At 39.5% G+C, this 26070-nt stretch overlaps 1 protein-coding gene and 1 long non-coding RNA gene across 2 annotated transcripts in view; both read right to left on the bottom strand.

Annotated features, from left to right (window-relative positions):
* Window positions 1-449: 449 nt before the first annotated feature.
* LOC121946542 lies at window positions 450-6471 on the bottom strand. Its single transcript, XR_006106028.1, has 4 exons — window positions 6390-6471; window positions 5723-5756; window positions 3321-3456; window positions 450-605 (listed from the first exon to the last, which is right to left on the bottom strand). It is a non-coding gene; the product is annotated as an uncharacterized LOC121946542 (long non-coding RNA).
* A 3819-nt stretch (window positions 6472-10290) lies between these two features.
* Window positions 10291-26070, bottom strand: part of LOC121946963 (potassium voltage-gated channel subfamily KQT member 2-like) — a 36176-nt gene continuing 20396 nt past the window's right edge. Inside the window, exons 5-18 of the mRNA XM_042491812.1 lie at window positions 24635-24760; window positions 24421-24531; window positions 22981-23076; window positions 22359-22453; window positions 21685-21744; window positions 19459-19488; window positions 18694-18747; window positions 17671-17876; window positions 16561-16608; window positions 16258-16275; window positions 15381-15486; window positions 13754-13885; window positions 12228-12321; window positions 10291-11463 (exon numbers count right to left, since the gene is read on the bottom strand). Of these exons, the coding sequence (XP_042347746.1) occupies window positions 10606-11463; window positions 12228-12321; window positions 13754-13885; window positions 15381-15486; window positions 16258-16275; window positions 16561-16608; window positions 17671-17876; window positions 18694-18747; window positions 19459-19488; window positions 21685-21744; window positions 22359-22453; window positions 22981-23076; window positions 24421-24531; window positions 24635-24760 (2034 nt within the window). The 3' untranslated portion in view covers window positions 10291-10605. The remainder of the gene's footprint in view (window positions 11464-12227; window positions 12322-13753; window positions 13886-15380; window positions 15487-16257; window positions 16276-16560; window positions 16609-17670; window positions 17877-18693; window positions 18748-19458; window positions 19489-21684; window positions 21745-22358; window positions 22454-22980; window positions 23077-24420; window positions 24532-24634; window positions 24761-26070) is intronic.

Raw genomic sequence — 26070 nt, 5'->3', positions numbered from 1 at the left:
CTTTATATTTTTATGTTCTTGTGCTGTGTCTTTGCTCTGACCTTCCAAGGGACTGCAGATGTGAATTAGCTTTAAGATATAATCTGGTATGGTACATCATATGGTACCGTTTTTTTTTAATTGTTCATGTTCTTTTAAATAAATAAATAAATAAATAAATAGTTTGAAGCATAGGGCCAGTAACCGAGCTGCTGTATTTGATGAGCTGGGAGTTAGAAACATGTTGGGTGAACATAGTAAAGCAGAGAGACACAGGTATTTTCATCACGAGCAGGTGGATACCAGAACACAGCTTTAGGAACGTGAATACAGGCCCTACATGTGTCAGGCCACCTGAAACACATCTCCAAATAAATGACCCAAATGCAGACACTGGCAGAGCATGCAGTATCAAAAAAAACTTCAAAAGCAGACTTACATTCAGCAGCATGAAGGCAGCCCCAAGCAGACGCTTAATCCAAAAGGGGGAAGTCAGGAAGCAGGTCACAGACAGGCAGCTAGGAGCAGGAGCAGGAAGTGGCTGCTATTTTTACTCCACCCAGCACACCTGTGCTGGGTGGAGTGCGATCAGGTGGCTGGAAAACGGAGGGAAAGTCTGAGGACATCTGGTGGACAGGTGGGGGAGCACGAGATTGGGAGTGAGAGAGTGGTAGAGAAAGGGAGACAGGACAAGTGTCACAACAACGCAGTGTATGATTTAAGTTAAGTAAATTCTATTACTTGATGATCACTGAATATTTTTTTTTTGGTTCATCTATATTTCATATGGTGTCTTTAAGACTCAGTTTGTTTGAGATTTCCAGCTAGAAGAGTTCTCACTGACTCATTTAAGTTCTATTGTTTTGAATTACTAAAATTATGTTGGTTTTTTCTATATTCTTACAATAAAGTCAATAAGACATTATATTTGCTTGTTTGTTTGTTTGTTCTTTAAAACACATCAAAGTGGATGAGTCCTTCTTAAAATAACAATTGAGCATTTGTATAACACAGAGTGCAGCATTTCCTGCTAGGATACTATTCAAATCAATCACTTAACTAAGATAATGAGCATTGTATCTGCAAAACATCAGTTAGCATTGACACAGTAAAGTTTTTGAAGATAATGTTTAAACCAGGGCTAAATCTAGCCGAGATAACCTCAGAGGGTTTGGTATCAGTTATAGATTCTCTGTATTAACGTATGATCTTACAAGCATAATGTTTGCTGTTAATGTGGTTATTAAGGTCCTTTTAAAAATCTGTTACAGTGTACATAGAGCCGTGTAACACATTGACATTAAATATATAAAACACTTTTAGGCCTACAGCTCTCTGATTATCTTCTCTAAGTGTGTTCACATACAAGCACAGTTTAATACTTGTGACTCTAATAACTTGAATCAAGCTTATTAATCAAGCCAGGTTATGTAAATGAATAAAACTGTCATATCCTTCCTCCAGTCTAATAAATGGATGACTACACTTGTTCAGGCAAAAGCCCTAGGGAATTAGGATCAATGCCTTTCTGTAATTGTCTGATGACTAATGATAGGCTGTGTGCACTCAATACGTTTAGTCTTAGGTGTCTTTCTCCCACAGGAACCAATATCTAGATATGCTGTTTTTTTTTGGTCTCATGTATATGCGTATATAAATATATATATATATGAAAAAAATGATTCTTAGTTTCAGGTAATTATAAACTAAAGAAAACATAGTTTTGAATTGTATATTCAATTTCTGCCAATGGATGCCACCTAATCCTACAGATTGGACCTCTTTGGTTGTGTTTGCTGGCCTGCTAGTGTCCTAGCCAAATCGGCAACGTCTTGCAAAAACATGGGAAGAAAGCAATGAGCAACCACAGAGAAAAATGATCCAAACATTGGCACAAAATTAGTAAAAAAGCCCTGAAAGTACAGAGAAAATTACCTGCAAATCAGCAAAATAAGTAAAACAAAAAGACAAAGAAAAAAAGCAATCAAACAAGGAAATTGCCTAAAAATTATTATTATTAGGATAAAAAATCTGTAACACATACACACACACACACATATATAAATATATATATATATATATATATATATATATATATATATACAGAGAGAGAGAGAGAGAGAGAAAGAGAGAGAGAAGAGAGAGAGAGGGAGAGAGAGAGCTAAATCAGTGACTCTAAATTGGGGCCACTTGTTTATCCTCCTGTCTGTACGCAGAATCGTCACCCTCCTGGATGAGGCTGTTGACGGTTTTGTCATCTGCAAATTTCAGGAGTTTAACAGGAGGGTCTGCATACATCTCTCTTTCTTTTATATTACACGTCTATCCTAAATATGATTTTTAGGTGCATTTATACTTTCATGCATTTATATCTTAATATGAGAGCCAGACTTTCCCATTGGGTTATCACAATGAAAACCATTTGCAGTTATGAAGCAATAAAGCCATACAGATCATCCTTGTCATTTTGCAAAGTCCTTGTCTGAGATGCAGCCGATGTGTAATGAACCCAAATTGTGATATATGTTCGGCAATACCATTCATACAACAGTTTATCCCCAGCCAAGTCGTCATTGGACCCACATGTCTTTCTGTGTGTGTTTGTGTGTGTGTGTGTTACAGAGAGACAAAGGAAGGTCACCTGCGTCTGCCCTTGGCAGACATTGATGGCATTTAGCTGATGTTAACTAACACTATACATAAATAAAATGTTTACATGGAGACCTATACACAAACACAGCTGGTGCCAAGGACACAGAGTCCTTTCTGTCTCTCGGCTGTAAATGTGGAGAGTCATGTCTTTCAAATAAAGGCTTTACAATTTATCTGAGCTCATTTAAAGAGACAGCACATAAGTTCATTTTTTCTACATTTCAGAGGTCATAGGTGTCATTTTGTCTCATGAAAAGCTGGAAAGGAAAGGCTGAAGGGTAGCTAAAGTGTACTATGAGGCTACTGGATGAGCTGCATTTTTATTGCTTTCCTATCTGTGCACTCAGTGGTGAAACATATCAGCACACATACCATTACCAAAATGCACACGGTCCATCTGTTTTTGGCCCCTTCTCTTGACAGTTCTCTCGTAAGAGCCGGATCACTAATGGTATCATTGATTGTTGGGTCTTACCGTTCATCACTGAAGGGTCAATGTCCTACCGCTATCTAATGACACTGTTTCAACATAAATCTCTCATCTTTGAATAAATGTCCCTGTGCAGATGGGCTCCAACAATCACAATGCACATGAAAAAAAAGTATTGTAGTCCATCATTTTGGTCCATGCTACTTAAACAGTATTTTCTACAGCAGAATTTGATTCACAGCAAAACTTTGGGTCTGACCTTGGTACACTGTTGTCCATTCTGGTTACGTAATGATATGTTCTCCGCCGTATAGATTTGAAATGCCTGTCTCTGCTGGTTGTTTGTCCTCCGCTCTGTTCTGCGGGTAGTCAAGACATCTTCAATTCCCCAGGAGCTGCAGAGAGTAAATAAGCCTTAGGTGCTGTGTCGCCATCATCTGACTTTTATTAATGAGCCAATCAATTCCTATTTGTATCTCCCTTTCGACTAAAATCCCGGCCTCACAACAATTAACAAATTGGCTGACCTCAGGCCGAGCATGTGGCATGGAAACGCACCTCCGCCGTTTCACTGACATTAGGCAGTTATTGTTAAATAGGTTGTTAAATAAAATCCGTCAAGCGCTAACAATGCATGAATCAACTTCTTGCTGACGTATACAATTTAACAGACAGTTGCAGTGGCATAATTTACAACCTTGGTTACAAAAAAGCTGTGTTAAATGTAAATAAAGGCAAAACATGCAATGATTTTCAAATTCTTTTCAACCTATATATTTAACTGAATACAGGAGAAAGACAACATATTTAATGTTCAAATTGATAGACTTCTTTTTTTTTTCTTTTTTTTGTAAATAAACTCATTCTGACTTGGATGCCTGCAACATATGCATGACAGGGGCATGATTACCACTGTGTGACATCACCTTTTCTTTTGCCAACGCTCAGTAAGTATCTGGAAAATGAGGACACTAATTGTTGAAGGCTTGAAATTGAAATTCTTTCACATTCTTTCTTGATATACGACTTCAGTTGCTCAACAGTCCAGGGTCTATGTTGCTGTGTTTGGCGCTTCATAATGCACCACGCATTTGCAATGAGAGACAGGTCTGGACTGCAGCAGGTCAGTCTAGTGTCCGCACTTTTTTATTAAGTAGCCACACTGTTGTAACATGCAGAATGTGTCTCATTAGATGGGTCTCCATTAACCCTCAAATTGCAAGAATTGAAATTGCGAATATAATATGCCTCATGCAAACGCGTCAATTTTTAAAAAAACTCCCGTATATCTTAAAAAAGTTTTTAGCTCGCATGAGGTGTCATTTCAGGCTATTTGAAAAGGCCATATTTCACAAAACTGCAATGGAAACACTTTATAGGTCACATGATTCGATGGCTATGTGCTTGTCGGTAGGAGCTGGCTACCTCGGGCATGATGCAGCAGGCACTGCAAGAGATGTTATTGCATCACATAACTCAAAAGTTGAATGGATTGAAATGAAATCGTGAACTGTCACCTCCCAGAAATCCCTTATACGTGGCCACTCCCACGTATAAGGGACTCGCCTTTCTATTATTGCTCGCATAACCTGTCTACACCACCTTCGATTGGAAATAATGATGGCTAGTGCAATGGTTGCAATAGAAATAAACCTGCTAGTGTTTTCAGCATCCATCGCAGTGCTTCTTCAAATGTTATTGCGAGAGGAGAAGTGCATAAATAGTCCATAAATCCCCAAAACACTGTCACTTTCTGTGGTAGAGTCTGAACTTACATTTGTAGATGCAGCAATGAACTGTGTTCACCGACAACGGTTTCCAAAGTGTTCATGAGCCCATGTTGTAATATTCTCTATACTATTATGTAAAGTCTCCTAGGGGGTCAAAGGTCATGGGTATTTAACATTGGTCTTCAGCATTCAAAGATTTCTCCAGATTCTCTGAATCTTTTGGTGATATTATGGATTGTAGATGGTGAAATCTCTAAATCATTTGAAATGGTGCGTTACAAAACATTGTTCTCAAACTGTTGGACTGTTTGCCTAGAGACCGTTTTTCTGTGGTGGTGAACCTAATGCTGACCTTGCTTGTGAACAGCTGAGATTTATGTTCCAGGATTTTTTGAGAATTCTACAACTTGTTGCTAATGTACCAACTTGTTTGATGTCTTGCAGATGTTAAATTTAGAATGAGTGTATATTTGCAAAAAAACAATAAAGTTTACCAGTTTGAAAATAGATATACTGTCCTTGTACCATATCCCATTGAATACAGGCAGGGCCAGCACACGCACATTTGCCACTGTAGACAAAAAACAATTATGCTGCACCTGTATTTATATAAGGCAAAAAAACAAAATAAAAAAAACTGTAACAACACACATAACACAAATGGTCAGTGCAAAAGTGTAAACAGTATCAAAGTATGCATAACTCACCATGCAGGCATTTTGTGACTCTATATCCAAAATATATCCAAAATCCAAAATAAACAGATCTTCACAATAACTTTAAAAGTCTGATGACAGCACATAGCTTTTTCAGCTAAATAACACCAGTGCAAATCTCTCTACTATTTAACACTTTCTCGTGTGCAATTGTGCATTAAACACATATGACTAATAGACTGCAACTGAACAACTAAGGAGCAAAAAATGCTTACCTTTTTCAGACTGTCTCCATTTGTTATCGTCCGACTATTATGAAACATCAAAAAATCAGTCAGTAACGTTACGGGCTGCTTTATCATCGTAAACATGCGGTATGTTTTTCTTGTTTTTTCGAAGACAGTCAAACATGGTGTCAGTCGGCTAGGCTGCCATTGGCTCGTAGGAGCTGGGGGCGGGAGGTGGCCGCAGGTGCACGGTGATTGACACATGTCTCAACAATTCATTGTGCTTACAGAAAGCCTAGCCTAAAATGCTAGGAGCCTGCAGTCACTGCTATTGGTTACTGCGTGATTTACTCATGAATTGTTGGCAGACATTTCGCCATCCTTGCCGCCCTAGTTTACTGTCTAGTTCGCCCTTACATCTACACTTCATACTCCAATACATTTCTGAGGGAAATATTGTACTTTTAAAAGTGTTCCGTGCGGAATGTTGAAGCTGGTTTCCAAAGAAAACTTATTAGTGTAAAATTAGCTTGTTCATGGTTTGATAACGTTAGCTAGCTGGTAAATTTTATCAAATGTTTTCATGGCATATGACATGGGGTACCTGTTACAGCAGCGAAGACACACAGAAAGTTAAAAGTGATGAAGTGAAGTGCTGAAAGTGAAAATTCAAAGTAGTAACCTTTTTTATTTGTACAAAAGTAACGTTACTCACCCTCCATCGCAGGAAACACAGAAGCGTGCGCTCTGGGCACCGCACGAGCTGAGAAGGGCTAACAAACGGACACGGAGCTCCGCGTGCACTGCTTCCTCCTGCTTAACCACGCTCATCCGGTGCGGAACAACTTTCTTATGGAGCCAAGGGGGGGGAAAGGACAGACAATTAAACTACCCCAAAAGGTGCTGAAAATTTGAAAAAAATATATATATGTAAACATTTTTTACTGTTACATGATTTTAATATGTAAGTATAATAATTATGAATCTAGGCTTGTAGAAGGAGCCTGGAAACAGCACAAGAAAACTAATGTTGAGACAGGTTTCTGAGTATTAAAAATAATAAATAAAGCATTGTCTTATGGTATTTTTTTCTCCCAATTTAAATATTTAGACTTCCAGTGTTTTTTGGAATCAGGTTTGTAAACTATCTGGCTAAATCTATATGGACAGACCCCATGCATGTGTACCTTAAATCTGGGGCTGTTTTTCATTTTACTGTACAATAATACTGTAGGCTGATAGCTTCGTCACAGCATTTTGGAGTTGGCCCTTTCAGAAGCAAGGTCCAAAAATAATGGTTTTCCATATGTGGTGTGCAAGAACTCGATTGTCCTGCACAGAGCCCTGACCTCAAGCCCATTAAACATCTTTGGGATGAACTGGAAGACTGTGAGCTGGACCTTATTGCCTGCTGTCAGTGTCTGACCTCACGAATGCTCTTGTGGGTGAATGGGAGCAAATCTCTGCAGTCAGGCTCCAAAATACAGAGGAAAGCTTTCACAGGCATCACTTTCTGTTTAGTCATCCTTTATAAAGGAATATGAAGTTGTAACAAATGGTGTCATTTATCATTATGATTTAATTTTGGCATCATTGAGCAAAGACCCCATAATAAAATTTGACAATATCGTAATTCAAGGGGTCAGAGAAAACACTTGACTTTTGCACCTTTGTGTGGGCCATTTTCAGAGAGAGCAGCTCTCAATCACGGCTCATGAACCACGGTCAAAAGGTCAAACTAGGCAGCAATGATCAGATATGAATCAAGATTTTGTTACTGCATTGCCTATTCCACACCTCAAATGCACTCATATTTTTGTGACTGTTTAGCTGCATAATCACATAAGTTTGTGACCCAGCTGCCATGTTGAAAACAAAGCACCGCCTGCCGGTTGGAGCAAACTTATTTATTTTACAGCTAAACGGTACACTAAAATATGTTTCTGAAAACAAAAACACAGGTAAACAGAATCTTGATTAATATGTGATATTCAGCTGTAAAATGCGAAATTTTGCTCCGTGGGTGGTAGTTCACTTGGGCTCAACTGTTTTTTAACATGGAAGCAGGGTCACAAACCTTCCCATTTTACAGCTAAACAGTACACTAAAATGTTTCAGAAAACATTTCAGGTGAAAAATAGACATTGCAGGAACACAGTCTTGATGAATATTTGATCAGCGCTGCTTAGTTTGACAGTTTGACAGCAGTTTGCAAACAGTGATTGACATGATTGACAGCTGCATTAGAAATTCCTTGGCTCTGATTTGTTGTTCTTTTTGTGATTCTTGCAAATGCCAACAGAATTTCAATAACGAGGCAAAGGAGTATGATTTTCCTTCTTTTTTTTCACATCTACCTCAGGTGATACTGTCAGGATAAAGTGAAATAATTACTTTTTGTCATATTAAAAATGTATACTGTAGCTCTAATGCTTTACAGATAAGTTGCATTGTAGATCTGTTAAAAGCCAAGAACAGTGTTTGAGTTGCCCCAAGGGTTGTGATGAATGCCCCAAGCTGGTGTTTATCCTGTTTGGTAATAGTGCAATTACGAATATTTTATAAGCCATGGATTAAAACCTTCCCACTTCATAATAAGTCAAAAGTTAAACATATGAATTAGTTGTTAATAAAGGGTTTTTGGTCCAGATCTATGTATTCTTTCCCTCATCTTCCCTTATATATTAAAAAGGACTCTCCATTCAGCTGCAGCTCTTGATTGCCATCTACTGATACGTAGCCACTGTTACACCATGCAGCTAATACACTGTTTCAACACACATCAGTTTCACACTATTGCTTCACTGAAATGGAACATAAAAACAGGAGATCGGGGAGATAATTTAAGTGATGTACAAAGTTTTATTTTGAAGAAGACGAAGGTGCAGTTACATGATGGTGTCGAACGAAGAGCTACTGTATCATGTAAAACCCTACAGGTCCTTTCTTTGGGTCGTAGAAAACATGCCAGCAGGTTTGTTTCTTCTTTTCTGAAAAAATATGGATCATGTATCTTGTGTGAACAGTTTCTACTAAATGATGGTTTAGTGTCAGTGTTAAAATGTTCAATTTCCTATGGAACGGGTTAGTTTTAACAAGAACTGTTCATGCTTCCGATGTCCCTGTGGATCTCATGGTTTTAGCAGGATCGACGGCTAAGACTCTAACAGAACAACTGCTCTCAGGCCACTAAATTTACTATACAGCACTTCAAAATGCACTTGCTCTAGTTTTATGAAATGTTCAGAATGAAACTGTTTACTTATAAAACAATGTTTTTGGTGTGAAAAATAAGGCCATGTTAATACTGTTAAAGGATGGTTCTTGATTGCCTTGCTTGCTTTTTATTGCATTTCCTCATTTAGTGCAGAACTGCCATAGCAGCAGTGAGTCTAAATGAACGAACTATGCATTGCAACTTCAACACTGCACCTTGTGTGATAGCAATACACAAAATATGGGCTAAAGTCCATTTGAGCCCATATTGTTTCCATGTGTGGAACTAAACACCTGCCTTTGCGTACATAATTTGCAGACATATTTGCCCAGAAAAGAAGAGTCATTGAAATTAGCAAGCTCGGGCTGCGTTTACATGATTGGAACTCAAGCAAAGCCCCATAAAAAATGAACACATTGTAGCTTGAAACCAGTCATGCATGCACATTTTCATGTTTTATTCACCCCCCCCCCCCCCCCGTTTGTTTGTACAGAAGAGAAAGGCTCATGGAATTTTCCAGCTGACGTTTTGCCCCTGTTGTCTGGTTTTGTAGCCTGCTTAACACAGTCTTTAAATCAACCATTCAACATGCCATGCAGCAGGTTTACTGGTTTATTGATGGGAAAGTATCTGCAATACTTTTGAGGGGGAGTTCTGTAAATATTCTGTAAACACCAGGCTGAATCAATGATGCTGAAAAGCAAGCACATTTCTTCTTTTTTTTTACTCTGCAAGAATCTAATTGATTATCATAGCTAAGGTTTTGGCATCATAACACCTCAAGTCATTCAAAGGTATAGAAGTTATCAAGACACTATGCTAACCATGTGATAAGACTGAAACAATCTTGCATTACTAACTCCCACTATGTTTTCAAAGTTAAAGTGGTCAGTGGAACAAAAGAAGTGCTGAAATGCACTCGTTATTCAGAAAATAAATCAAAGTGTGTTTTTTTCTTGTATGTTTCATACAAATCAATGTCAGGTATAGGTTCTGATGCAAAATGAAGTATCATAAATCACACTATCACACATCTACACTCTCGTGTACCTTGCATCACTGATAAATACAACAAAATGTTCCCCCAAAAAATGAATATCTTTCCTTTTGCCTATAGTGCTATATTTCAATCTAGATTGTTTTGGTGGGAGTTGTTGGAGAAATCGGCTGCCTTCTCTCTGATATAATGAAATTAGATGGCACTCAGCTTGTGGCAGAAATCTCCACGGCCAATATCTCCAACACTCAGCAACTCACACCACTTGATATATAGCACTACAGATAACAGGATACATATATATATATATATATATATATATATATATATATATATATATTTATATATAGAGAGAGAGAGAGAGATATTTGGGGGAGAACTGTTTTTAAATAATGTCCCTAAACACCTAAACAGCGATTTTTCTATTTAAACAAGATCTTTATGGATGCAATGCAATTGTTATCAAGCATTGCTTGTAAGGTGTCACATCACAAACAAACAAAAAGTACAACCCCTTTCTTTTGGACTTTTTTTTCCATCTTCAGTAAAAACTGCTACTGCTCATAACCGTTTAATTGACCTAAAATAGTAATAGCATCTTCAGCAGCAACAGTCAGTCAGTTGGCTACACGGTCTCATGATAGGTCTCCTCATGACAACTGAAGCACTGATCTGTCATCACGAGCCTCTCTGCCAGGCGGGGCGGTCCCTCCTGACCTACTTCAGTCCTGGCCATGCCCTCTCTCCAGATGCCACCTCCCCGGTGAAGGACAGAGGTGAGGGAGCGTAGAGGTCAGAGTCTGTGTCTGATTCTCCCTCTGCTATGAAGGGTCTGACCCTGGCACAGAGTGAAGGTCCAGCTGTGGCTTCAGTCGCCGCTCCAGCTCCCCCTCCTGAGCCTGTGAAGAAAGAAGGCCCAAAGAAGTCCTCCTTGGCCTGGGAGATGCTGAAGCCGCTGAAGGAGCGCTCCAGCTCCTCGTGGTCAACAGACGGGATGGACAGAGACGTGTCGCTCTCCACGGCTGTGGCATCCTGCTGACACCTCTGCCTCCTGTGGCGCCTCCTGCTGTTGGAGCCGCTCTCTCTGCCACTGCCGCCCGGGCCGGAGGAGGACCGGTCGTGAACGGGAGCAGGTGGAGGCGGGAGGCGGAACAGGGAGGGGGAATGATCGCCGCTGCCTCCCACCGGCGAAGGGGTGTTGGCCACACTGCTGTTCCAGGCAGGCTGGCTGAGGGGGTGCTGCAGCTGGTGCTGCCAGGAGGTAGAGGGGCGGCTGTGGCTACCAGAGGGAGTACCCACTGATCTCGCCACAGAGCGACCCAATAAAGGATCTTTCTTTTCAAAAGACCCATCAGAGCATGGGACATCTGCAGGGGAGCATGTGTGCATCTCCTTCTCCTCCTTTACCTCCTCTTTACCCTCCTTCTCCTGCTTGCTCTCCTCTGGGCTGTGGTAAGGCGGGGCGGGATACGGCTCTTTGGAGTTGAAAAAGGCCTCTGTTTCTGAACGAGGGATGCCCATACGCTGCACGTACACATTGACCAGGAAATCAAGTTTTCTGTCCATACACACCACCTGCAGGGAGAAAGAATACATACAATGTAGAGAATGTCCCCAAAATTAAAATATATTGATCAGGAAAAACATGAATTAGAAACACTCCAATGATTGACCTCAGTGTAGACCATCTCATATTAAACAGGCTGTTCTCATGCACTGTATGCCTACATTAAAGTAATGCACCAAAATTCATACATATCCCACATAATCATGAGGAAGTAGTTCATATTTAACCCACAAAATCGGGTAGGCTTGGATCACATGACAAACATGTAGCTTGCATAAGAATTTAGTCAAGGGCAGTGAATGCGTCACAAAACACAACTTTTCCTCAGACTGGTGTTCACAGCCACATGAAACCAAATGAACTTTGAGTAATTTTAAGGTATGTCCTCACCATGTTTCTTTTGCTACACCTAACCTACATAACTTTACTTGCCTAAACTTAACCTACGTAACTGCGTCCAGGGTGCGTCCGTAAATCCAGTCCGATACTCTACACTATAATGAGCGTGATCTGAAAAAACAGAATTTCCTATATTCTACCCAAATTATCAAACAATTATGTTAAATATACATTCACTCCACTCCACCTCGTGCTCGGCTGCTCCGAGAGTACGGTGTTCTGAATAACCAAATGGTAAATCCTGACAGTGCTCCGAATTTTTGTGCCAGAGTGTGGTCAGCCACTCCGAGCGAGTATTTCGGGACACACCCACCATACAAACAGTTTTATGAGGCTACGTTGACTTTTGAACATCTGGAGGAAACTTTCATACCTGCTTTTCCACTTTGACCAGACGTCCCATCATGCTCGGGTCATCTGCAACCTCTCCTTCAGCTTTGGGACCTTTACCAACTATCTGGTCAACTCTAGCATTAGAGAAAAGTAGAAACTAAGGTTAAAAGTAACACTGTTCTGCCATGTGAGTTTAAACTTAAGAAGTTTAAGATGCTGTAATGTGAACTACATGGAAATTAGATAAAAAAAGAAAGCATCAATGTTGGGAGATACTCGTCAAGCTACAAACATGTTGTGAGTGGATGAAGGGTGGCCTAACACTTTACATTTCCTGAGAGAGTATTGATTTCATGTGGATGGTGTGGATGCATGCATTATGAGATCAGTTTTTAATGGGACAGAGTGAGAATAGAGGGGACATTTTGTCTAAGGGGCCAAAATGCATCACTTGGCATGCTTCTCTTGTGCTTCATGCTTCATTTCCATTGCATCCTGCTGGGGGAGCTCTCCCTCTGTCTCTCCAATATGAGAGCAAGCATCTAGCACTGTCAAACCCCTGTTGAGTGAAGCCGCATGACATGACTTATTAACATTCAGTGAGAAAAGCAGCTGGATGTCTTGCATTTTTCCTCTTTTTTTTGCCTTTTCTTGACAGCAGCTGATTTAATGTGACATAAGAGATAAAGGGCACAACATCCTCAAAATGTTAAAACTGTTTATTAAAACCCTTTTCTTGATTCTATCTCAGCATGTATCACTGCGCTAAATGAGACAGGTCAAGTGGCTTGAACTCAAAAGGGGTTCTGTCAATCAAAATAATGAGGCAGCATATAGAACTGCTTTAATATTTGGACTATAAGGAGCATAATGCTGGTAACATGGTCATTCTAAAGGTGCAGTCTATTAACCTAACCTAGGACCTTCAGTGGACTTCTTATGGCGAGGTGTTGATGGGGGAGGGGGCCCCACAATCATATCTATCCTGGCGAGGCACACAGAGACGATATGAGGGCAATGCAAAATGAAGCAACGTGGGAATCACATCAGCTATGGAGAACAAGTTTCAATATATTCCACACACACAAGACATACGGCATGTCTGCCTTGCTCCGTGGATGAGGAGTGCATGTATTTCACTGTTGGAATATATTTATTCTTCATGTTAGACCTTCACGGGATCAGAATGTGAGGAGCTCAGAAAACAATGTGAATTATACCTCAATGTTACATCTAAAATGAATTAGTGACGCATTCAAAGCTGAAGGAGTGGATCGTTTTTGGATATATAAATGTTACAGACGTCATGTCGGACAAATGAAACAGGCACATCAATGACTTGTGTGTCACCACATGTGTATACAGCGACACCAAAAACACTGTGTTACTAAGTCATAGCTCTATTACTAAACTGATTACTGAGTGAAAGAAAGCACTAAAATAACTAATATCAATCCTGACATTTAGGCTCATAGTGACGGTTACAGTCAGACTGGTTATTAGCTCTGACATTACCTGGAAATGAGGTTTAAACTGTAATACACTGTTTAGTGAGCGTTCACTTGCCTTGACTGCAGGTTCTTAATGCGAGACAGCATGTCCAGGTGACCTGCAGAGTACTGCTCAATCACATCCATGACATCGTAAGGCCGCAAGCTCTCCTTGAACCTCCGCTTTGACACCAGAAACTTCATGATGCTGAGGGAGGACATGTAAAACACAAGCACACGAGTAGGGCTTTTCATCTGCCAAGTCACCAGAAAGAAATGTTGGTATAATGTGTCTCTGCAAACCATGGTTACCTCACATTTCATTGTTTCATACACATCATATCAACGTCTCTAATATGACAACATTTTGATTAAATGTATATGAGCTGACTTTGTCATAGTGAGGTGAAGGAGGTGTACAACATGACACCAAGGCCAGACACCCGCCAAGCTGCAGGCCACTGCAGACAACAGTTTGAGGCCAACAAACAACCAAACTGGTGGCTTTTTTAGCCACCAAACGTGGGTGTTATTTTAGTGACCCATTGCTGTGTCTCTGCCGGGGAAAGTGCCACAAAAAGTGGTTGTTTTTTTTGCAGAGTAATTGCTGCATATCTAACCAGGAACGAGGTTTTATCTATTTTATCTGTGGTTTGCAGAAACATACAATGGCAACATTTATTGTGGGGATTGGGTCGTTTCACAGCAGAAATTTAGAATTGTTAGAAATTAATGTGTTGCTCAAAACTTAAAAGGAGCTAAACTGAACTCAGCCAACATATTTGCATATTTGCAACTGTACTTTTACTATGACATGTAAAAATTTAGTTCATTAAAAAGGTTATTAGAGTTGTATAACAATTAGAGTCAATGCGAAAAAATGTTTTTACTTCTTATGTGGCAAGTAAGTATAATTAGGTTATAATTCATGCTCATAATCCATCATCACACAGGGGAGTTGTGCACACACCACTACAGAGAAATCAACAGGACAAAGTTTAACCTAAAAGTTGGTTTATGTTGGCAACCTTTGGCAAACTTTTTACAGATCATCTTCACTTTATTTGTCACAGTAGCCACAAAACAGGCTGCAATGTAATCACTAGGGGCATCAGATAACATTCACTAAAAGTGCTTGTTATTGTCATTTAAAGGCTCAGAATGTTACTTTAAGACAAAGTTTTTCTTCCGCTTTTGCTTGATATGCTGTTTTTGTCTTCGTCCAACAAGTCAACTCACAAGACTTCTCCTTGAGTAAGACTCGGTTACACACATTAACAGAGCAAATCAAGCCAAAAGTCAAGACACACATTTTATTTTTCTATATGGTCCTTTCCGTAATGTCGTCTAACACTTATTATACCAAAAATAAGTACTTTTACTGGATGTACATTAAAGCCCCAAGAGGTTACACTGCAGCCTGTTTTACAGAGCCCTCTCTAAATGCAGGACCAATTTTAAAAATTGCTGTTAATATTGGTCACTTAGACACAAAAACATGGGAAAAGGGGGTCCAGGTTAAAATTGCCAAAGTTATTTTAAGTACAAAGTAATAACTACTGATGAATGATGGCCAGTTATCATTTACGTTATGCATTTTACTATCAGAACTCATAAAGGCTGCACCAGCGATGACCACAAACTAAAGGAAAAGTCATTAACAGAAGTCATAATTGAAACTGGGTATTAAAGTCAGCCCTTACCAGATTGCCCTTATTGTAACCCTCAAGCCTGGTGGTAATTCTTGAGTGAGAAACTCACAGTGGCAGCTCTTATCATCACCAATTTCCTCTCCTGGGAGGCTCGCCTCTACAGAGCAAAGACAAGGACACTCTTAAAGAATATTTCATCTGCATCCAAATGTCCAGCGACCACAGCAGAAGCAAAGCAGGGCTGTTGCTTTTAGCTTTTAATATCGGTGCAAAACTCAATTACCAAGTTGGTTTCAAGCCAGTTAGCCAGTTTGTGAGCGTAGTGAGCGGCCTTTGTGGAACAACAAAAAATAAAGGACTTGGTGCAGAATTGAAGGATAGTGCTGATGGGATAAAGCTTTACGGAAACCTTAAATGACAAGTACTCTCTTCCCACCACCAATCGCAGTCTAGATTAGCATTGTAATCTATGGATTTTGAAACATATTGCATACAGGCAAAGGTGTCAAGGCCTGATCACTTATCAGAAATTATATGAGGTTCTGGTAGGGAAAGTGAGGTCTCTTCATGCAACATAAAGCGGGGCTTTTCTGCATTTTGTCTGGGTCAACTTTGGATTGTCTTGGCACCACTTGACTTGAACCCACAATTAACTTAGCCTAACATCAATGTTAATAAAACACTAATCATCTGTATGGAGCTCTTACAATCCTGATAAATACATGCTTGTTCTCAGCTAGTATCATGCTTCAGTCGTCAGTCATCGTTGGGGGGAAAAATATTTTTTAAAAAATCCAAATAAAACGGGTTCATGTCAAGTGAACAAATCTCAGCAGATTTCAACATGCAGGATTCTCAGACCGGTAACTTTTCTTTTGATTATTTTCCCCCATAAAAGCCAACCAACAAAAATATCCCAATGTCTTACTTATTAAACCTTCAATTGCTGCAAAGAGAGAGAGAGGAGAGACATGGAGAAAGATTTGTTATGGATTCTAGCAGGATGACAATGGCAGACAAATCAATTCCAAACATGGGAACTTGTGGAGTCCACTGAATGATTTCTGGTTCATGTTTGAAAGAGCTGGTCTCTCTTCTCTAACATTTACACTTACCAAACTGCATATATTATAAAGCTCTATATAACAAGTATGGTAAAACTATACAGCAATATACATTACAGAGTATATCACAGTCTAAATTGAAGACATGTCATGATGACTTGTCTAACCTGGGGAACTCTTCAGTCCAGTGTCTTCATCCTGCATTTCAATCAGCACTTTAACATGCCATGAAGCGGAAGAAGAAAAACAACTAATGAGAATTGGTTCAAATTGGTTCAAACAAAAAAGGCAAAGTAATGGTGAAGGAGAGAAGTATAACTGCTGAGAGTGACACAGTGGCCTGGATGACGTATGGATGCAGCTGGGCTGTCTAGCAGCAAATGATGGCTGGACACCAACAGACCTCAAAATGTTGAAATGTTGGCTTTAGTGTGTCGCGAAAAATCTCCCTAAGTCTGTTTCAAATTGCATAATGGCACACTATTGATATTAACCCTCTGAGCCCTCAGCTGTGTAATAATGCACTTAAGTAAAGTGATGTAAAATTGAGAATGTAGCGCTTTCCTCATAGTATGTGGATTTTGTGTATATGAGAAATGCCCAGGTGTATACTAGACTAGCAAGACTTTCTGAGTATGCAATGTGACCTCATTGGATGTACTCAACCACCCCAAAATGCTAGTGGCTCTCCAGAATCTCCAATGGCAGACTGTGATACATAGGCTTAAAACTATCAACCACTGGATATAATTACGATATATATTATGAATTATGTTAAGATACAGTAAAGAGAAAAAAATGTGGGAGCTCATATATACAATGTACTGTAGAGAAAATATTTAACGCTAAAATATTTAATAATTTTTATTTGACTAGAATTTAAATTATAAAATATGAAATTAATACAGAGACCCTGAAGTCTTGAATTATCTTATAGGAACAACTTATTATCTTGTACAAGTCATTATTCTGTGGGAACAAGCTAACCATGTTGTTATTTTTCTTGTGGAAACAAATCCCAAATGTCTAACTATTTCCTACTGCAAACTGTTTAAAGTGGTTTGTGAAGGTTTAAATGCTGTTTCAGAAACTTTACACCTTAACACGAATACAATTATAGTGCAAATAGATAATCATTTTACAACGAAGAACTATTTGCTATTCCTAAAAAAAAGAAAAAAGTAGTTGTAGTGTCCATATGTTCTTATGTCCATATGTGTCAAACCCTGGTCTGTACTCTAACACGTCTTATTCTGTACTGTGTGGAGTTCACTCACCCTCTGAATTTTGGCGTGAGGTGCTGCCCCGGACCCTAAAGGCGGTCTTTGGCCCTCTGTTCTTCTCAGTGAAGCTCCAGCTCTTGGCGACTTTGCTGGGACTCGCCTCGGCCCCGTCCTCCGCCCCTGGAGACTGGGTTTTCCCTTTGGCCACGGGGGCCTTGGAAGGACTGGGGAACACTTTATCCTTCAGGCTGGCCTTCCGGCTACAGAAAGTAAGTAATGAGAAGGAACATGTAACCAACAGTTTTTACAGCATCATTAAATCCAAACAATGTGTAACTAAATGTCTTTATCCTACTGCTTTGTTGCTTTAAGTGTTATCTTGGGGGAATTTGTCGAATTCAGCACTGATGTGATAAGAAATCTTACCTCGGCAGAAACGCAAAATGGGCAATGTCCTACAGCAGAAGGAGCCATGTCCACATACGAACATAGTTGAGCATTCAGTGGGTCAGGCAAGCAGCAGGAAGCTACAAGCAAGCATGCATGGGAAGCAAAGTGACACTGCACGTCTCATAAAGGAAGAGCTGTGGTCTTGCTGTGTGCAAAAAAAGTGAACACAAATCATGCAAAATAATTCACCATATCGTACTGTGCGCTCCACCTGACACACGAGAATTGGTCAAAGGAAACGCATTGTTAGGTACTCAGCAATATGCACCTGGCCTGCTGAACAGAAGTGCTGATTAGGCAAAGAAAAGGCAGCAAGCAAATCAACTGCATAAAGACATTACTAAACAGAAACCATAAATCAACTGTGACAGGGTGGAAAACAAGGATGTTTTTTTTTCCAGAGAAAAAGGTAAAAGGTGGGCAGATTAGCTCTTTCATGTCGGCAGAGCTGCACTACACTGTAAAAAGTCAGATTTTATTATTCACAGTTCTCTAAAAAAAGATTCCTTATCGTGTGATTCCTCTACCTGTACTTGTGTTTAAAGAGGGAGAGGAACAGAGGTAGGAATGGAAGGAGACACACAGAGAGTTGCAGTGCAGTTGTTAGTTTCTGTGCAGGAACTATACCTAATAGTTCTCGGACAGCACCCGCAAAGTCTGTCTTTGTGTGCATTTTCATTACTGGAGTGGCGGGCAGTAGAGGAGACACAAAAAGATAAAGTAGCAGTGGATACAGTCACAAAAACAGCAGTGTGTGCCATACTGTGATGCCCGTAACACTTTATTGTGACTTTAATTTATAACTCATTTGCAACTGTTTTACATCATCAATTAAAAATTATTAATATTCAAATGTCTTTTCCACATGTGGAATGAATGTAAATGCCTGCTGGTGTCTTTTCTATCATAGATAAGCAAAAAGTATGCAAATGCATTACAAAAGACTAACTCATAATAAAGTGTTACTGCATTGTCAATAGTTACACTTGTTTCTTTTGTCAAAAACAATGTGATCAAGATCAAGCAAGGCTCTCAAAGTGTTCAAAATCACTTTTTCTCCAAGGCGATGCTGAAAGCCAGAGTATCAAAGAACAGCTTATTGGTGAATATCTAAAGTGAAGCCAAAGTGAGCTGATCTTTGAGCACCGTGTGAGCAAATGCAGCATGACCGTTCTTGAAGGAGGCGCTAAGCACACAGCCACATCTGTGTTTGACACACAATAACCCCTAACACACACACACACACGCACGCACACACACACACACACACACACACACAAATACCCTTTACACACACTCCCCCAAGAAGAGTGCCTCAGCAGCAGCTAAGAGCAGATTTGAAGTAAAGCCAAAGGGAGGTGAAGAGAGATAAAAAGCGATCCGATCACAGACCTGGGAGAGGTTTCTGTTTGAGACTCCTTCCTGTGAGAGGAGAACACACCAACTGTTACACAGTGTGAGTCTGTCATGTGTTGCATTGCATGTCATTATCAACATGGCTCCAGGTTGTTAGGGATGAGTCGGATTAGAGGTAGGCCATAGAGAAATATTAAGTCAAGCTGCTACAGTGTAGATGGTTACAGCTGTGCTTCTGCAAAATCAAATCATATCAACGAAAGACAAAAACATATGTATTATCAAATGCCTCTTCAAGTCACTAGATATGTATATGGATAGAAATTTTTACCTGTTTTAACCTGCAATGATTATTTTTTTGGCCACTTGGGGGCAACAGAAACAAGTTTTGAATTTGAATTTGAAGTCAGAATTTGAAGACCTGAACATTAGTCTCTCCAATCAGCTATCTTTCTCCAGAATTACATGCTTGCAAACAGTTGCTTATTTGTGCAGCCAGCATTTACTGAGTCATATTACGAAAGTATCTGAAGTTGAGTTGTCTCCATCGAATGAATGAGCACTCAATATTCACTGTCTTTGAGCTTTGTTGCTGGTTTCACCAACTCATGAGAAATACCTGCCTCTTTAGCTGCTCAATTTTAGCTAGTCACTCACTTTGTCAGGCAGTCTGTTTACATGCACAGTTAAGTCTAACTACAGTTAAAGCTTGATTAGGCCATTTAATTAGACTACTGTCCTTGTCCCAGTATACAAGCACTGGGGGAGAATCGGTTTTCTGATAAAGTATGTCTGACTCCTCCACAGTAGGTGTTGATATGCCTCCTTTCAGCTAGTTGCTATTATACGTTCTTCCGGTTGACCTCTATTGTCACATACCAAAAAAGTTAGTAAGCAGCAAACGGGTTGCGTGTCCAATAGTGAAAACAAAACAATGAACAAAAAAGAATGGTTCTTGCTTTAGCATTTGCTATGTTGATACCTTCTTCTTGCTTACTTCCCTTCTTCTTCTTCTTCTTTTGTTTCTCCCAGCTTTTTTTCTACAGATTGATGCTGTATGACTTCAAGGTCAAAGCCTGATGTGGGAACTATGAGGCATGCACAGAAAACCTCGCCAGTTGAGGTCCGATTGATGCATGTACATGAAAGAGTAAATCGACCCTCAACTGCATTATCTAGGTGTGTTAGTCCGACTTTGAGTCATTTGAATTAGTATTATTTCAGTCAGAGTAACATGTTTACTTGTATCTAAAAGTCTAGTTGGACTAATACAGTAATTCAACTTTTTTCTAACATCATGTAAATGATGTACTGAGTCTGCGAGACAGTAAACCAAAACAACATAAGACGCTGTAAGGCTCTGTAGAGTGAAGAGGAGCTGTGTCAAATGATAATTCTCTGTTGTTTTGACTGGCCCCTTTTACATTTCACATAATTATTTGACCCACTGTCATTGTAAAAAAACACCAATTGTACCTGTTTTTAAGCATCAGCAAGCTGAATTGTTTGAAACAGTTAAGTCTTACAAAGTTGATATGACAAATAGAGAGCAACATTTAGCAATAGCATTAATTTAAAGCAATTTTTCTGGTAACATAAAAATTGAATATACTGAAGAGTATTGAATATCTTTAAATACTTTTGGTCCTGAACAAATCTTGAGAAATGTCATCGGGTCTTTGGCTTGTTAATACTCCATTGTGTTCCCTGGTATCATGCCCACAGGTTGTTAACTGTGTTTTGATTGGTTCCTGTTAACAGTACTGTTTTAGCAAAAACATGTTTGGGAAGTACTGAGCATACAATTGGATAAATGAGACTTGGATTATATCACACAAGTGGTGTGAGAGTTTGCAAACGGATGTTTTCATATAGTTATGCTGATGTTAAATGTAGACCTCATTTACTTCAATCAGTCAAGAATTTTCTTAGTTTTTGGATTCTCCGTTGGACATGGAGACATGCAAGAAAAAACAAAGTTTTATTCACAAATCCAAGCAAACACAATGTGAGTAACTGATATACCAAAGATATTTTTTTCATTGAAGTATTCATTTAATATGGTTGATTATTTTTGCTTTAACATTTTCTAACTTTGTATTTTTTAAAAAAAAATCTGTCTTTTAATTCAAAAATCATTGCTTCATCATTAGTAATAAGTGTCGTTATCACTAATATCCCCATTACCGACGTCATCACTATCATGAGATCATTGTCATCATCATATCATCATTGTCAACTTTATCACTGTCATGTTCATACCTGAATGACTTGCCCTTTAGATTCCTCAGCAGGTCCAGCTGATTCAAAGGTGGAATGAGCCTGGGAAAAGACAAAGAGCATTTCTGTCAAGTCACTTTCACCACCTCATTGTTGGAAGGTTAAAGCTCGGCCTCAGGCACTTTCACGTTAATTCCATTTATTTTGGCAGTCATCTGCTGGTCATCACCTTTTCACCTCAAATTACTACTCGAATGAAACAGATTATTAAGACATTTCCAAACAAAACAGATGAGTAGCAATCTCTACCTCTAGACACATAAAAGGCAGGCATCTGCATAGTGAAAGTAAAGCGCGGCAGCTCATTTGCTGATTCATACAGTTGGACAGCAAAATAATTTTACAAAGTAGCCACTGGCAGGGTTAGTTTTTTGAACAGCATTTCAGTTGTCATTGCCAAGACACCAAGCTCACTGTAAAATTACCCTTATTAAAGCAGAAAGTAAAAAGTCACACCGGTGTGTAATTCCTCACAACAGACAGTAGTATCTGATTCAAAACAAGTTTAGAAAAAGATCAGGATACTCTGTAGGTTCAGTTTTCAACTTAGTGTCTCGGTTTTAAGAGACATTGCAGAATGTGATATGGGAAAACAGTTGTATTTACTAAAAATGCTGAATAATGTTCAGCATTATTCAGACAGTCTGATCACATACCTGTACATTGGAACAGCGACAGTCTGCTCGTAAAAATCCCAAGTGCACAGCAGATCTGTACGGGAAAGGTTGGTAGCATAAAACCTCCAAGAAGCCTGGATGGAGAAATAATTGAAAATGAATACATTTTCATACGGAACACAAACACAGACGATATCTGCTTCATATCTAGAGGAAAGGAAAATTCAAAAAATTATCTTGTCTCTGTTCAGCCTATTTCTCATAGACATAACTCGGCTAAATATAACATTAAAATTACATTTTGGCCATTTTCTCATACTTCTAAAATCCAGTTACTGAGAAGTGTCCTCCCTCTTGCCTCATCCTGATCTTAATTTAAGATCTTGAAATGCTCTTTTTTGTCTCTCACTGCAGTAATATAACCATTGATAAACCTCTGAGAAGCCTATTAGCACAGCAAAGGAACTGATGATTTATTTTATTCTTTTGCTCCTTATTTCTACTGAGGAGGGGTTTAGGAGACATGGATCAGAATTTAGTAATCTCAAATTAATAGGCTGATTTATTTCTCAGAGACAAAGTAAAGACTATTTTGAGCAGCAAACGTTTCCTGTGGGTAAAGCTGTACATAGTGGTGTTATCACAGAGTTTTTTTAGATACCTGGATGAGGCCTGCTGCAGGGTTACGTCTTTTCTCAAAGTGTTTCTGCCTGTGTTGCTCTTGGACTTTGAGGGCGAAGCCAGACCCCAGGATGCCCTGTGCAGATTCAGTGTGACACAGAGAGCCCGAAAAGTGTTCAGTTACCTCTTTTTAACTTCTCCTGGCCAAGGGTTTGCAACAACTGCTTCAACACCTCGTAGAAACCTTCCACAGCAAAGACAAGCAAGCAGATCCAACAAAAACATCTACGTAATATCACAGGTTTTCACATGTCTGCAAAGCCTCAAGGTAATAGAAATGTGAGAGAAAATGCTGATTTCCTCCTCATCTGAAGTCAAGGTGCACTCACTTTCCTGTTGACAGACTGCTGAAACAGCAATTCAGTTTTTTTGTGTGTGACAGAATGAACAGTACTTAGCTGCTTACTCAAAGCTTACTGCTGAGTTTGACATCTTTAATTCTCACGTGAAATGCCTAATATTTAAAAGCAACTAACAAATATGTCACTGACTGGAATTACAACATCATGAGTTGGGAGTTTTGTGAACGGGTAAAATGAGCAGAGTTTTTGTAGATTCAGAGGAAGCTTTTAGTTTAAGTACCACAGAGGACAAGCGTGATGCAACAGACTGGATCACTGAGTGCATTCTTGTCTGAGAGTAGGATCATTAAAAACCGAAAAGTAATTAGGTGGCAGAGGTGCACAATATCACATAAAGTACTGCACATCCCTTTCGGATATATCACAGCAGACATTTCATAACAAGAGAAGCTAAGGTGTAATTAATAATATTAACAATGGCTGCATTATAGGTGCTGCAGGTCCAGGTCCTGGTATTGTGTCTGCTGGTTCACAGAGACAGTTAAATCTAAACGATGCAGCATTCAGGTGATGTCGGAAGGTCGTAGTTTCTGAGTTGGGAAGCTGTTCTTTCGATTTCGTTGTGTTCAGGTGCTTTCATGTTGTTCCCAGTATAAAACCTCAAAGCACCTGAACACAACGAAATCGAAAGAACAGCCTATATTGTGTATGTACTAAAAAACTAAAAATACTTTGTTTTTGTACAGCACTTAATTATATGAAGGTCAAAAAAGCTTAATAAATTACTGCATTCTCTCCCTTTTTTTACATTTTACAGTGTCCCAACTTTTTTAGAATTTGGGGTTGTAATGAAATTTATGATTGTTTAAAACAAACCAAAAATAAACACAGCAGACAAAGAGCAACATCTTAAAAAATTCAAACTTCATCAAAAGAAAATCAAAGAGTAGGTGGCAGAACTGGATACACATTCTTGCGGATGTGCAGACCAGTAACACTGCATCATTAAGTGCTTAACACCATGATGGATGGGACTAAATGAACACAAACAAGGCTTTTACAAATCAGCACTTTAAAGCTTCCTCTTCAGCCAAGGACACTGGGTTCCTCGTACTTACAGCAGGAAGTGCAAAGAAGGCCACCCCGATCATGCTGAATGTGGCTGCCAGCAAGCGTCCGTTCCAGGTCTGTGGAACCTTATCGCCATAACCGATGGTGGTGAGAGTGATCTGGTGAAAAGATCAGATCAAAGTCTCTGCTTGATCTGAGTGGTGTGGTGCAGGTTATAGATGTATTTCTAAAAGACATATCTTTTATTTGGTTTGGTCTTACCAGTCCCCACCAAAGAGCATCAGCATAGGTCTCAAACTCCTTGTTGGACTCCTTTTCCACAGAGTAGACCAGAAATGAGGCCAGGATAAGACACAGGAAGCCTATGTACCACGCTGTGATGAGCTCCTGCAGGGAAACCAATACAATGAGCATTAGGGAATCTAAAGTAATAAAGTGTCATCTCGGATGCCTTGCAGAAGTGGTGATGTAACCTTCTTAAATTGGTAAAAATTGCCTTTATCTAATAATATTGGACATGATTATGTCAGTCCCATGCCCTCTGTGGCAAACCAAGTACTTCATAAACGTCTTTATTTCCCTCGATGCATAATATACAGCCGTGCTCTCTCCCTCCCTCCCGCTGCATCACACACAAACACACATACACACACACACAGTTGCACAGTTTCCACAGCTTATTAGTGCTGGCCAATAATTCTATTTCAAAGCTCATTAAAATAAAAGTGAGAGAAATGTGTTTCCTCACCATGATAGAATTACTTGGGAGAGGCTCGACTGGAAACAGTGTGTCACTGAAGTAGCAGAATAAAGAGCTGCAGCCCTTTTAGTTTCAACTCTGATGGTTTATGAACCTCTTTGAATTTGTTGTTATCATTAGATCTGAATACTAGTAACCCAGACTTAGATGAAAACTCGTGCAGAGGCCTAAAACCTGTTACCATATACTATATGCACTTGATAATCTCATTGGCTAACAATTCAGTTCTTAATGTGGCTATCAACATGCAACTAGTGACATCTGGGTGATGGCATGATTTCAGGGAAAGTAAATGTTGCTGAAGAAGGTGAAAGTGGTGACATGATGCATTGACAGCTTAATGAAGAAGTTGCGAAGAAGGCAACAGTCCATCATTTTTTTTGCCACCCAAGGACATAATTCCAGTGGGGGATGGAGGAGACATTTCCCTTTAACTTTTCAATATCCTTTTTTCCTTCAGATTTTGCCTTTCAGGCAACATACAAACTGACTAACTTTTTTTTTTTTTGGCTTTTATTACCTTTAATGGACAGGACAGTTTGAGAGTGAAACGGGGAGAGAAAGGGGGCAACGTGCAGCAAAGGCCAGAAGCCGGAATCGAACGGGCGAGGATACAACCTCTTTATATATGGGGCGCTGCTCTATCCACTGTGCCACCAGGTGCCTCTCACTAACCTTTTTTTTTAAATGGAGATTGTTAAGCAAGCTGCAACCTTTGGGGCTTTAAATGAAGCCACTGCATACGTGCCAAATCTGCAGTTTCCCAAAAGGCCACTTGAGGCTGGCTCCAAGAGCGAGTCAATCCCATCCTCTGCGTTAAACAGTCTACGGTCAATCCATAGAGACAATCATGCTAAAATGCCCAACTTTACAGAAGAAATAAACCTTTCACTGTGTGCTATATATGCTATATAACTAACCTGTCTTTAAATTGTGT

The sequence above is a fragment of the Plectropomus leopardus genome, chromosome 8 (assembly GCF_008729295.1).
Source record: "Plectropomus leopardus isolate mb chromosome 8, YSFRI_Pleo_2.0, whole genome shotgun sequence".
Lineage (NCBI taxonomy): Eukaryota > Metazoa > Chordata > Actinopteri > Perciformes > Serranidae > Plectropomus > Plectropomus leopardus.
Note: the sequence above shows the minus strand (reverse complement) of the source record. Positions and strands in the feature narration are given on the sequence as shown.